Genomic DNA, 14,444 nt, shown 5'->3' with positions numbered 1-14,444 from the left:
CTCCAGAAAAGCAATTTACATTAACTATTTTCTTACAAAGAAACTAAAGAGGACAAGAAAGGCAAGCATCCAGAAAAAGACCACTCTTATTCAAGTATTTTAATATTTAAGAAATTAGTGACTTTCCTACTTTTTCTTCACTTCTTTCCTTCTGTTTTGCAAATGCAGGCTGGAACATATCATCGTAAAAGGTCAAAAGAACTCAAATGATGTAGAATGCTGGAGTTAAGAAGTGATAACCTGAATCTTTAATTGCCTCTTTCTTCCATTTTATTATGTAGGTATAAGGTCCCACCCACTGAGCACCACAAGCAATTGAATCTAACAAGCTAAACATTTTTAAAAGAAAGCATAGAATTTTCTCAAGGCAACACATTTCCCATGGCACAGAATTTCCCTATAGCAGAGAAGTTCAGACGTCTCCTCCATGCACATGTAGCACACGTCGGGGTATATGGTGCACCCCATTCTAACCCACCAAATCTCAGAATGCATCTGAATGTAGCAAATAACTTCTACAGTCCTGAGAAGCAGTTTCAAAATCAGCTAACCAAAGTCTCCAATTATAAACAGGCTGCTTCAACTCGCTGTGCGCCAACTGGCATTCAAGACTGGTCATGGGATCCCAGGCGCAGAGGAAAATGCCGAGCCCAGTCCACACCGGGAAAAATGCTCATTTAGGTTCCAAGAACCAGCATACAGTGGGAAAAAGCACTGGCCTCTTCTGTTGACTGGTCATTTCCCTAGGACCCACAAATCAACCACTGAAATTCACTTTAGAGAAGCAAGCTTTTATAAGCTGATTTCATTTGGCCTATGGCTTGGGAAATCTGGAGCTGAGCCCTGAAAACGGACTGGTCTTTATCAAACTGGCAAATGCCTGTTCCCTGGAACATACAGAAGAGAGAGTGCAATGCACAAATACACAGGGATTATGATCCACTCTCAGTTTCAGTAGGATGCACTACAGCAGGATTATATACTGTGGACTTGGGGAAACACACACCCCTAGATTAATTAGTTTTTTTTTTTTCATAGTAACATAGTTAAAGTCCTTTCACTGCTCAGTAACCTCCTGATTTCAGAGGAGTGATCTATTATTAGTTATCAACTGTTTTCTATCTCCACTTGTAGCACAAAGTCAAATTCGATTAAGAAGGCAGCAATGAGAGGGGCAACTATTAAATGGAGAAAATGAAAATAAGAACCAAAATAGCAGACTCTGGCCATTTATCAGTTTTATTGTTTGAAGTGGCTTCTCTTCCAGGGCACTGCCTAATTTGGAAGTGGTGCTACAGAAATCAGTCAGTGATCCGTATGAGTGTTTCAGGAGGCAGAAAATGAGTAAAGAAAATGAGGGCAGATGAGTCCAGAGGGCCTGAGCTTTAAATGCTGAACAGCCCCAGAGTCTGTTCCTAATGACATATCTTACAGAATAGGATTGTAATGATCATGATATGAATCAGCATAACCAATCACAATTTGATTTTTAATAAGATACGGTGTGGCAGTATAGTGGTGAGCATAGCTGCATCCAAGCAGATGCATAGTTCAGTTCAGTCACTCAGTCATGTCTAACTCTTTGTGACCCCATGTGACCCCCTGCAGAACACCAGGCCTCCTCGCCCAATACCAACTTCTGGAGTTTACTCAAATTCATGTCAATCAAGTCGGTGATGCCATCCAACCATCTCATCCTCTGTCATCCCTTTCTCCTTTCTTCAATCTTTCCCAGCATCCAGATCTTTTCCAATGAGTCAGTTCTTCACATGAGGTGGCCAAAGTATTGGAGTTTCAGCTTCAGCATCAGTCCTTCCAATGAATATTCAGGACTGATTTCCTTTACAATGGACTGGCTGGATCTCCTTGCAGTCCAAGGGACTTCTCCAACACCACAGTTCAAAAGCATCAATTCTTCATTGCTCAGCTTTCTTTATAGTACAAATCTCACATCCATACATGACTACTGGAAAAACCATAGCCTTGACTAGACAGACCTTTGTTGGCACAGTAATGTCTCTGCTTTCTAATATGCTGTCTAGGTTGGTCATAACTTTTCTTTCAAGGAGCAAGTGTCTTTTAATTTCATGGGTGCAGTCACCATCTCCAGTGATTTTGGAGCCCCCAAAATAAAGTCTGTCACTGTTTCCACTGTTTTCCCACACATTTGCCATGAAGTGATGGGACCGGATGCCATGATCTTAGTTTTCTGGATGTTGAGCTTTAAGCCAACTTTTTCACTCTCCTCTTTCACTGTCATCAAGAGGCTCTTTAGTTCTTTGCATTCTGCCATAGGGGTGGTGTCATCTGTGTATCTGAGGTTATTGATATTTCTCCCAGCAATCTTGATTCCAGCATGTGCTTCCTCCAGCCCAGCATTTCTCATGATGTACTCTGCATATAAGTTAAATAAGCAGGGTGACAAATATACAGCTGTGATGTACTCCTTTCCCTATTTGGAACCAGTCTGTTGTTTCGTGTCCAGTTCTAACTGCTTCCCAACCTGCATACAGATTTCTCAAGGGCAGGTCAGGTGGTCTGGTATTCCCATCTCTTTCAGAATTTTCCACAGTTTATTGTGATCCACACAGTCAAAGGCTTTGGCATCGTCAATAAAGCAGAAATAGATGCTTTTCTGGAACTCTCTTGCTTTTTTAATGATCCAGTGGATATTGGCAATTTGATCTCTGGCTCCTCTGCCTTTTCTAAAACCAGCTTGAACATCTGGAAGTTCATGATTCACGTATTTTCGAAGCCTGACTTGGAGAATTTTGAGCATTACTTTGCTAGTGTGTGAGATGAGTGCAATTGTGCAGTAGTTTGAGCATTCTTTGGCATTGCCTTTCTTTGGGATTGGAATGAACACTGACCTTTTCCAGTCCTGTGGCCACTGCTGAGTTTTCCAAATGTGCTGGCACATTGAGTGCAGCACTTTCACAGCATCATCTTTCAGGATTTGAAATAGCTCAACTGGAATTCCATCACCTCCACTTGCTTTGTTTGTAGTGGTGCTTCCTAAGGCCCACTTGACTTTGCATTCCAGATATCTGGCTCTAGGTGAGTGATCATACCATCGTGTTTATCTGAGTTGTGAAGATCTTTTTTGTATAGTTCTGTGTATTCTTGCCAGCTCTTCTTAATATCTTCTGCTTCTGTTACATCCATACCATTTCTGTCCTTTATTGTGCCCATCTTTGCATGAAATATTCCCTTGGTATCTCTAATTTTCTTGAAAAGAACTCTGGTCTTTCCCATTCTATTGTTTTCCTCCATTTCTTTGCACTGATCACTGAAGAAGGCTTTCTTATCTCTCCTTGCTATTCTTTGGAACTCTGCATTCAAATGGGTGTATCTTTCCTTTCTCCCTTGCTTTTTGCTTCTCTTCTTTTCTAAGCTATTTGTAAGGCCTCCTTCTGATCTTTTCATTGGGGATGGTCTTGATCTCTGCCTCCTGTACAATGTCACAAACCTCCATCCATAGTTCATCAGGCACTCTATCAGATCTAATCCCTTGACTCTATTTCTCACTTCCATTGTATAATCATAAGGCATTTGATTTAGGTCATACCTGAATGGTTTAGTGGTTTTCCATACTTTCTTCAATTTAAGTCTGGATTTGGCAATAAAGAGTTCATGATTTGAGCCACAGTCAGCTCCTGGTCTTGTTTTTGCTAACTATATAGAGCTTCTCCATCTTTGGCTACAAAGAATATAATCAATCTGATTTTGGTGTTGACCATCTGGTGATGTCCATGTGTAGAGTCTTCTCTTGTGTTGTTGGAAGAGGGTATTTGCTATGACCAGTGCATTCTCTTGGCAAGACTTTGTTAGCCTTTGCCCTGCTTCATTCTTTACTCCAAGGCCAAATTTGCCTATTACTCCAGGTGTTTCTTGACTTCCTACTTTTGAATTCCAGTCCCCTATAATGAAAAGGACATCTTTTTTGGGTGTTAGTTCTAGAATGTCTTGTAGGTCTTCATAGAACAGTTCAACTTCAGCTTCTTCAGCATTACTCGTTGGGGCATCGACTTGGATTACTGTGATATTGAATGGCTTGCCTTGGAAACAAACAGAGATCATTCTGTCTTTTTTGAGATTGCCTCCAAGAACTGCATTTGGACCCTTTTGTTGACTATGATGGCTACTCCATTTCTTCTAAGGGATTCTTGGCCACAGTAGTAGAAATAATGGTCATCTTAGTTAAATTCACCCATCTACCCAAGCAGTTGATCTGGGTTCATTTCCTGGACAATGCAGTGAGCTAACCTTTGGGGCTTCCTAGTGGCTCAGATGGTAAAAGATTCTGTCTGCAGTACAGGAGACCTGGGTTCAATCTCTGGGTCAAGAAGATTCCCTGGAGAAGGGAATGGCTATCTACTCCAGTATTCTTACCTGGAGAATTCCATGAACAGTATGGACAGAGGAGTCTGGCAGGCTACAGTCCATGGGGTCACAAAGAGTCGGACATGGCTGAGCAACTAACACAAGTTACACACATCATAATGACATTTTGTGTTAAGTCATTAAGTCACTATATACTATTGCCTAAAACTGGAGCTTCTGTTATTTTGAATATTAAATACCAGTTTTCTCAATAATACATAAACATTGGGAAAGTTACCTCATTTTTAAAGGTCTTATGATAGATGCTCCATATTACTAGCAATGGCAACACTACACTTAGTATAGTTAAGGCTTCAATTTTCCAGTTTTCTTTCTGTATTGCAACATCTTGGTTTTTTTTTTTTCCAAAGGCCAGATATAAATATGATAAATACTGTTTATGAAACATGCTGAGGTTTTATAAGGTTTATAAAACTTCATAGCAAAAAGCAAAATACTATCTTAAGAATGCCTATCAAATATAGTAGACTAAAGCACACACGGTGCAGTATAATAGTTTTCTAACACATGTATTATATAACACAAGTCAGAATGGTGGGAAATGATTGCTATCAGATCACATCTTTTTATAGCTGTGTACTATGGGACACTGTGAGTCGAAGGTGAGGTCCACACTGATTAGAAACACTATAAAAATATACTTAAAGTGAACAAAACACTGCACTCAGTTCTGCAAAGTCTTCCCATTTGCAGAGACTGTGAGTCTGGAATTTTATTTATTTTTTCTTTGCCAAACTAAACTAAAATAAAACAGAAAATATGTGTTGATGTGAACATTATCACTGTTGGTAAAAATATAAATTGGCCCAGCTTTTCTGGAAAACATTATGGCTATACTCATTAAAAAAATCTTAAAAACCTGTTACACTTTTTGACCTATATCTCCTGTAAGGGAAAACCACATGGCCATACTCATTAAGGGCCTTAAGAAGATGCACACTTATCAGAATGAGTGTTGACACTTCTAGAAATCTGACTTTAAAAAATAATCAGAGGAAAGTTTGAAGATAAAGAGATGCTTCTCTCAGACATTATTTATGTTAGGGTGAAAACAGAAATATTCTAAATGTCCAATAAAGTGGTAACCGTTAAGTAAATTCAAATACTTCCAAACAATGGAATATCATGTAACCAGTAAATATCATGCCTATGGTCTTAATGAGGGAGAAAATAACCAAAAAATTCAAAAATTTTTTATTTTAGAATAATTATTTTTACATGAAATAAGGGACTGAAAGGTCTCATAGCAAAGTTTTAACAAGTTATCTCTGATACCAAGTGATCTCTGGGCAGTGATTAAGATGTTCTTTTTATACATTTTCTAACTTACTATCATGAGCATGTGGGCTTCCAAGGTGTTGCTAGTGGTAAAGAACCTGCCTACTAATGCAGGAGACATAAGAGATGCAGGTTCAATCCCTGGGTCTGGAAGATTCCCTGGAGGAAGGCATGGCAACCCACTTCAGTATTCTTGCCCAGAGAATCCTGTGGTCAAAGGAGCCTACTGGGCTACAGTCTGTGGGGGTCACAAAGAATTGGACACAACAGAAGTGCCTAAACCAGTACCAACAGGAGCAAGTAGTATTTCTGTAATCAAGCAAAAAACCCGGACATTCCAGCACATACCTGACGATGGCTTTGACTGCAAACCTGACCACGGTGGAGAGCAGGAAGAGAGGGGTGACCAGGATGTGGAAGAGTGAGAGCGAAGCAAAGGCCTCTGCAGGTTGGAGGTTGTTCCCGCTGGCATATGCGTGGGTCACAAACGTCTGTGCGAAGAAAGGGTGTTAGGGAAAGCTGGAGAAGGTTTCACAAATACATTAAATTTTGCAAACCGAACACCTTCTTCTATGCCAGAATGCCCACTGCAACTCTGAAAAATACTATTACTTCATCCAAATTTCTCCTTAAGAAGAACAACACGTGAGTACTTAAGTACTAAAATACTAGAGTACTTAATGGTCTACATTAGTTCTAGCAGTAAACTTGTGAAAAGGGCCAAACAGATTCTAAAGATCAGAAAACTGACTTCTGTCAAATTACTGAAAAGGGGGAATAACTATGAGAGAATCCAGAATTCTTAACACCTAGTCAGGCTCGTTCCAACCAGTACTACATTTTTTGAGAAAGAAAAAAGAAAATTCCATAGTTTGGGGGTCCCTATTGTGGCTCTTTCCTAAAATCGCCAACACTGGTATCCAAGGCAAACTTACATTTCTAAATGTAATACCAGTTCCTGGGTTTGTCCTTTTCTTTTGAAATGTAATCATTTAACATTTTGGGGTTGTTGATCTAGTACTATCCTGTTGTAAGAATGTCCAGGAACCAGGTCATGGATGTTAGAACAGTAAGTTCTCAGCCTCTGTTAATTTTGCTCCCTGGGCACATTTGGCAGTATCTGGGGATATTTTTGATGGTACTAATGGCATTTAATAAGTGGAAGCCAGAGATGCTGCTAGACATCCTAATGCAGAGCACACAAAGAATTAATTATTGGGCCCAAAGTTCCATAGTGCCATGGTTGAGAAACCCCAGATTAGAACCATCACAGTGGAGACAGCAAAGAGAAAACCGGAGACAGCAAAAAGGCAGTAATACATGTTACCACCCACACATGCTTATTGCTAAGTCATTTCTAAACACTGATTTGGTTCCGTTTCTAAAGGTAAGAAAACATGTCTTACAGCAAGAACAGCTGCTATGGGAATTGCCGCATTCATGAAAACTGTGGAAAGAAAGCAAAGACATTAGTATCACTGAACTGTGAAACATCTTCAGGAACTTTAATTATTTATTATTATTTTAACTTTCCTTGAAGACATCAAGGACTGAGTGCATTAAATAACATTTTGTCTTTGAGTCCACAAACATTTCCCAGTTGGTATTTCTTGGTTCACAGTTGTGAACTCCCACACATGAGTCTTAACCAGAAAATGTTCTAGTTTATTGAAAAATTATTTTTGAGCATCGATTTCTTTTTTTGGCTGAGCCACACAGCAAGCTGGATCTTAGTTCCCCAGCAAGGAACCCCCTGCCCTGGAATTCACTGGAAGTGTGGAATCTTAAGCACTGGACCACCAGGGAAGTCCCCCCAAATTATATTTTTATGAAATGTTACAAAGAGCAAAGTTTAAATAAAATAATCCTTTAATGACTTAAGTTATTAGAACTTAACAAATACACATTCTTCAGAGTATTTACAATCTACATTTTTTCCCCACTAAACTAACTTAAAAATATGAAAACTGGGATATTACACAGATAAAGGGGGCTTCCCTGGTGGCTCAGATGGTGAAGAATCCGCCTGCAATGCAGGAGACCTGGGTTTGATCCCTGAGTCAGGAATATGCCTTGAAGAAGGGAATGGCAATCCACTCCAGTATTCTTGTCTGGAGAATCCCATGGACAGAGGAGCAAAGACATAACTGAGTGGTTAACACTTTCATTTTCACACACGGACAAAAAGTAAGAATTTGACATTATGTGAAAAATCTCCTTCCCGAAGTGATATTAATTTTCACCTAGGGACCTTTTGTTTGATAAAATAACTCCATATCCTGGGCCCTCTGCTTGTTTGGTAAACACGATACACAGAACCGAAATAAGAAAAACTCAGATTTAGGCTAAAATACTTGCATTTGGAAGTAATAGGGGAAAAAAAAAATCAAAAGCCAAGCTGATGATTTGTAGTTATTTTGTCATAAAACATAGAGTTTTAGGGACAGAGGACCAAAAAGCAACTGCATTGTTGGTAATAGAGCCAGGCAACGGCAGAGTAAGAACTAGAATCTAATTTTCTCAACACTCAGAAGAGTCCATCTATACAGAGTAAAGTCAGAAAAAGAAAAACAAATATAGTATATGAATGCACATATGTGGAATCTAGAAAAATGGTATAGAAGACTTAATTTGCAAACCAGAAAAAGACACAGACATAAAGAACAAATGTATACATACCAAGGGGGAAAGGTGTGGGGTGGGAGGAACTGGGAAATTGGGATTGATACATGTACACTACTGATATATGTGTAAAATAGATAATTAACAAGAACCTATGGTATAGCACAGGGGACTCAAGTACCTTGGTGTCCTAAACAGGAGGGAAATTCAAAAAGGAGGGGATATACGTATGTATACATGGCTGAGTCATTGTTTGCTGTGCAGCAGAAACTAACACAACACTGTAAAGCAACTACCCTCCAACAAAAATTAATTAATAAAAAAGAGAATCCATCCAAAGTCACCACCAGCTCTCACGATCTGCTTTCATGAACAGTCCTTACCATCATGTACAGACTTAGCCTGTGCTTTTAAAGGTCCAGAAGAGGCTTAGCTACCAAATCTGAATTCTTGTACGGTACCAGCGATCCAAACACAGCTCTGAGAGTCCTAATATTACAGATGAAGAGCCGTGTTTCCATCATCTTTTTCAGGCTAGTGTTACCTTATTTTTTTCTAAGTGTATTTCTTTCTTTTCTTCCATATCATTATTTATAACTCATTCTGCTGCTAAGTCGCTTCAGTCGTGTCCGACTCTGTGCGACGCCATAGACGGCAGCCCACCAGGCTCCTCCATCCCTGGGATTCTCCAGGCAAGAACACTGGAGTGGGTTGCCATTTCCTTCTCCAATGCAAGCATGCATGCTAAGTCACTTCAGTCGTGTCCGACTCTGTGTGACCCCGTGGACAGCAGCCCACCAGGCTCCTCCATCCCTGGGATTCTCCAGGCAAGAATACTGAGGTAGGTTGCCATTTCCTTCTCCAATAACTCATTCTAAATATCTTTAAATAAGTAATCTCTTGATAAGGGAGAGCGAGAACAGCTGCTATTTTACTAAAAACTACTTATCTGGCACTCTGTACCCAATGTAGGAAATGGGACCATTTCTACCTCAGCATAAAGATGAGAATGAGACACACGAGGTCACAGCTGGGCTTCTCAGACCGTGCTCACCACCACTTCACTCTGCCACTACCCAGCAACTCACATTACTCACATATGATAGGACCACCTTCACGTGCATTCTCCTATTTAATGATTACAACCCCAGTGCAATAAAGAAAACAGCAAGGATGAGTAACAGGCTCTAAACTAGGTTTAACAAGATTCTAAACTAGGAGATGACACAGCTTGGATTAAAACCCACACTTTTCTGGTCAAAAGCTTCATGTTCTTCCCACTTCTTCATGTAAAACTCTATCAAAGTGAAGAGAGAAAAAACAAAAGTGTTGCTCTTTCTTTTTTTTTGCCAATAAATTAAATCCATAAACAGCACTTATCCATTTGGAAGTGGAGATTAGGAAATGATTCAACAGAATTTCTTTTGCCCCAGATATCATCTCCAGTGGCAAGAACATTGATTCATAGAGATGGATCTTCTGTTCTATTAGTATTTGTCCCGTTTAACTTTGTTTTTCAATATTTCCCGATACCATGGATTGAGGATTTTTATGTACATTATCTTACTTAATTCCCCCAGGCATGCTTAATACAGCCCAACTTCCTGATGAGGAAACCGAGATGCCACCAAATGCTGACCAAGGTTGCAGAGTGGACAAGGGACTGAGGCAGGATTTCATTTCAGGTCAGCCTGCACTCCAAGACCCAACAAAAACCACTATGTTGTATGGCTGACTTTTTTATTTCATTTTTTTTTACGGTTTTCTGCAAGTACCATTTACAAGATATTTTTAACAGTTACAGAACAGTGCCACATTCACTGTTTCATTTGATTCTCACACTATACCTGTGAGAAGGTATCCTCTCTCTCCTTTTTTTTTAAAAAGATTTTTTGATGTGAACCATCTTTGAAGTATTTTACTGAATTTGTTAGAACACTGCTTCTGTTTTATGTTTTGGTTTTTTGGCTGTGAGGGATGTAGGATCTTAGCTCCCTGACCAGGGGTTGAACCTGCACCCTCTGCATTGGAAGGTGAAGTTTTAAAACACTGGACCACCAGGGAAGTCCTGAGAAAGGCATTATTTTTATTATACCAATTTTTAGAGGAGGAAACTGAGGGAGTGAGGTTACTGAACACTAGCCCACTTGCCAGGTGCTTTATACACAATGAGTACAAAGCGCTTGATGTACTGCCTGGAATACAGTCAACCAACAAGTCAATCAACATCTGCAGCATTCTTTAATCTATTATCATCTTTACCACAATCCACATGATAGAGATTTTTTATCATCCAATGTTACGGATGAAAAAAATTGAGGCTTGGAGAACAGAAGTAGTGATTTGGTCAAAGTTGGTGATGGACAGGGAGGCCTGGCGTGCTGTGATTCATGGGGTTGCAAAGAGTAGGACACGACTGAGCGGCTGAACTGAACTGAACTGAATCTGCTATGACGTGGCAGAGGTGAGATTCACAACCAGTTGTATTCAGCTCACATAGTGGAAGCTCTTCACTACCACCAACACTCTAAGTAATCAAATCATTAAATCTGGACATGGTATAAGTGGAACTTCACATCATTGCATCAAGAATTCCTGCTGCGTATAATCATAAAAATGTGACTATGCTCTTTGACCTTCAGGATTTCTTTTTGTTTCTAGTATGGTCTCCTCTGTCCTCTCCTCCTTTGTCTCTGGCTTTCAAGAACTAACCCAAATCTTATATAACTGGGTTGAGTTAAACAATCCGCCTCTATTATTTAGCCGCTGGATGATTTGGGGAAATTCAAGTTATTTAAGCTCTAACCTCAATCTTCTAATTTGCAAAATGAAGTTAATAATGGAATCAAAATCACTGGGCTGCTGTGAGGACTAAATAGGATGAAATATGTAAAGTCACTTATGGCAAAATTGGCTGAGTATCTCAAAATGTTTTTGTTATTATTATCATAATTACTATTACTATCATCATCACCATTTCTGGCCACATCCATCTACCCCATGAGAACTTTAGTATACTGCAGACGGAAATAGATTTTAGGAGCCAGCAACTTACAGTTCTATCATATAAGCAAGTAGATATCAATCATTTCATCTTCTAGCATTTTGACACTGTATGAGTCGTGGTGCAGAGCTGCAATATAAATCTCCTTCCCGCTTCCTTTCTAATGTATCCAGCATTAGGGCTAAAATAAATGAGCTATATAAACCAAACACTTTCCTTACATCCATTTCACAAAAAGAAGTGTTTATAATCTCTAAGGACTCAAGTAGTTCAGAATTCAAGAGGAAACCATCTATAAACCTCCAAACTTAAAGTTGTTGAAAATCTTGAGAACAATAGAAAGGAGCAAAACTGACATACAAACTAAATCAAACATTAGTGGGAGTAGTTTGGCTAAGTTCATAAGAATTCTACTAATATGAACTCATTCTTCTTACAAGTACTCAGTGTCACCCTTTGAGGAAAACAACAATATTTTTGAAACAATCATGTTTTTAAAATTAGAGTTGTGGAGAAAAAGCTTTGTATTTAAAAAGTCTTAAGCATGTACTGGAAAAAGAAGGTTTTATGTAAATGCAGTTTGGCTTTTTTCACCTGGAAATGCTGACTTTTTTCCTCTTCAGTTTCCAAAACTGGCATTTCAAGTACAATCTTCAAGGAAATATAATATCATAAGCTCCCCAAGAGACAGGGAAGACAACCGCAGATAATTTTTAAGGATTTTAGGGGATAAGATCAATAGTAATATAGTCAAATCAATTTATTTATTTATATTTTTACAATGGATATTTATAATTTACATTTTTTAAAAATTGGAGGATAATTGCTTTACAATACTGTGTTGGTTTCTGTCATATATCAACATGAATCATCCTTACGTATATGTATGTCCCCTCCCTCTTGAACCACCCCCTCACCTTCCACTTTCCTCTAGAGGAGTGACGATCTCACGCCTCTAGATTGTCACAGAGTACTGGATTTGAGCTCCTTGTGTCATACAGCAAATTTCCACTGCTACCTAAGTTTACGTATGGTAATGTATATGTTTCAGTGCTATCCTCTCAATTCATTCCACCCTCTCCTTCCTCCTCCTGGGTCCACAAGTCTATTCTCCATAAGCAAATATTTACTGAAAACCCACTATGCATCCCAACTGCAACTGAAACGAGGGTTTCAAGGATCAGACCATCCCTAGTTTACAGATGAAGAAACCAAGGATTTCAGATGTCAAGTAACATGGCAAAGATATAAACTTGCAAGGAGTCAAATTCAGTTCTACTTGACTTTAAGCTCATCCTGACTTTGCTCTTTAATTTAAATTTAAATAGGAACTTCCCTGGCTGTCCAGTCTCTAAGACTTCACCTTTCAATGCAAAAGATGTGGGTTTGATCCCTGGTCTGGGAGCTAAAATCCCACATGTCTCACCGCCAAAAAATCAAAATGTAAAACAGAAGCCATACTGTAACAAATTCAAAAAGACTTTAAAAATGGTCCACATCAAAAAAAAAAAATTAAATTTAAATAAACGTGTTTAGCTAGTGGCTACAGGACCTCAAAAATGGAGAAAATAAATGTACTTCCTCTGATGTCTACAATGTCTCAATGATCGTAAGTTACACCAAATAGACCACATGTTTTTGGTGGTCCTCAGAGCGATAGCAACTTACTGGAGAGTGATGTATAAAGAGCAAAAGTTTTGAGACTGGAGAGTTCTTTCATTCTTGTCTCTTCCACACTCTTGCAAAAGATGTGCTCCCAGGCGTACAGCTTTAGAAGTTTGATGCCTTTCAGTATTTCATTTGTTTTCTTCAGTCTCTCAGTGGAATAATCCTATAAAAGGAAGGAATAAAAAACAATGCAAGCTGCATCCAAGTGAATCAGAGAGGCAAGGCTATTACTGGATATGGATTGAGAAGAACTTGATTTCTGCCTGGCTTGGCCTCTAATGATGGCTGTGAGATTCCTAGGAGAAATAGTGAAACTCTCTGTGCTTCTGCCTCCAAAGTGAAAATAAAGAGTTGAATGAGACAGCCTCCAATTTCTTTCCACCTAAAAACTGTTCATGCTTCTGTTGCTTTGGTTTAAATAAAAGCAGTGTCTTAAGTTTCATACAATTTCCTTGAATGATGTCTGCAGAAAACACATACAGACATGTAAGGAGTTGATAAAGAGATTTCCAAGGGTGCCTTCTCATACCTAAATCATTTAATTCTCCCCTCAGCTCCATTACTCATGCTTAGGAGATGAGAAACAATGAATGTAAAAAAAGTTAGGTCACTACTGATTTGGGAATGTGAGTGTACACTGTTGCATGTATTCTCTGTGAGTCTTCATAAGACACTTAGTGAAACCAAGCCTATAATCTTTAACTTCAAGAGATTCTTACCTCCTTCTTCATAAGCTCTGTCACAGAGCCTAAATTAGATTTTGTTGTTATTGTGTTGTGTTAGTTGCTCAGTTGTATCCAATTCTTTGCAACCCCATGGACTGTAGCCCACCAGGCTCCTCTGTCCATGGGATTCTCCAAGCAAGACTACTGGAGTGGGTTGCCATTCCCTTTTCCAGGGGATCTTCCTGACACAGGGATCAAACCTGGTCTCACATATTGCTAAATTAGATTTACTGATTGCTAACAACTTGGATTAACTGTAGAGACATGGCTGATACAAAAGCCTCTCTTCAGTCAACTCTATCAGCTTCCTCCAAATTCTATTAGATTTACTAGGAAAGTACAGTACCACCTGTGAACTCTTAAAAGGAGCTGCAGAGTGGCAAAAGATAGGAAGAAGCAAAAGCAGCGAATGATCTGCTTTTGTGAAGTACAGCTGAGTTTTAGTATTGCGTTATTACTGCCATACAACAAACTGACTCAATTACATATATATATACACACACACATATTCATACATACACATTATTTTTTAAATGTTCTTTTCCATTATGGTTTATCATAGGATATTGAATACAGTTCCCTGTGCTATACAGGAGGACCTTGTAGCTTATGCATTTTGTATATAAAACCTCATATCTGCTAACCCCAGGCTCCCACTCCATCCCTGTCCCAAGCCCTTCTCTTTGTGAACCACCTGTCTGTTCTCTATGTCCCTGATTCTGTTTCTGTTTCATAGATAGGTT

General features: G+C 39.1%; 1 protein-coding gene across 6 annotated transcripts in view; it reads right to left on the bottom strand.

The window, feature by feature from the left end:
• The window catches only part of ABCC9 (ATP binding cassette subfamily C member 9), a 156,665-nt gene that overhangs the window by 110,982 nt on the left and 31,239 nt on the right, over window positions 1-14,444 (bottom strand). For all 6 annotated transcript variants that reach the window (XM_061417661.1, XM_061417664.1, XM_061417660.1 and 3 more), the window contains 3 exons: window positions 12,977-13,139; window positions 7,089-7,129; window positions 6,031-6,173 (listed from right to left, as the gene is read on the bottom strand). In XM_061417661.1, coding sequence (XP_061273645.1) covers window positions 6,031-6,173; window positions 7,089-7,129; window positions 12,977-13,139 — 347 coding nt within the window. The remainder of the gene's footprint in view (window positions 1-6,030; window positions 6,174-7,088; window positions 7,130-12,976; window positions 13,140-14,444) is intronic.

The sequence above is a fragment of the Bos javanicus genome, chromosome 5 (assembly GCF_032452875.1).
Source record: "Bos javanicus breed banteng chromosome 5, ARS-OSU_banteng_1.0, whole genome shotgun sequence".
Taxonomy (NCBI): domain Eukaryota; kingdom Metazoa; phylum Chordata; class Mammalia; order Artiodactyla; family Bovidae; genus Bos; species Bos javanicus.
The sequence above is the reverse complement of the archived record's forward strand: the minus strand, read 5'-3'. Positions and strand labels throughout refer to the sequence as shown.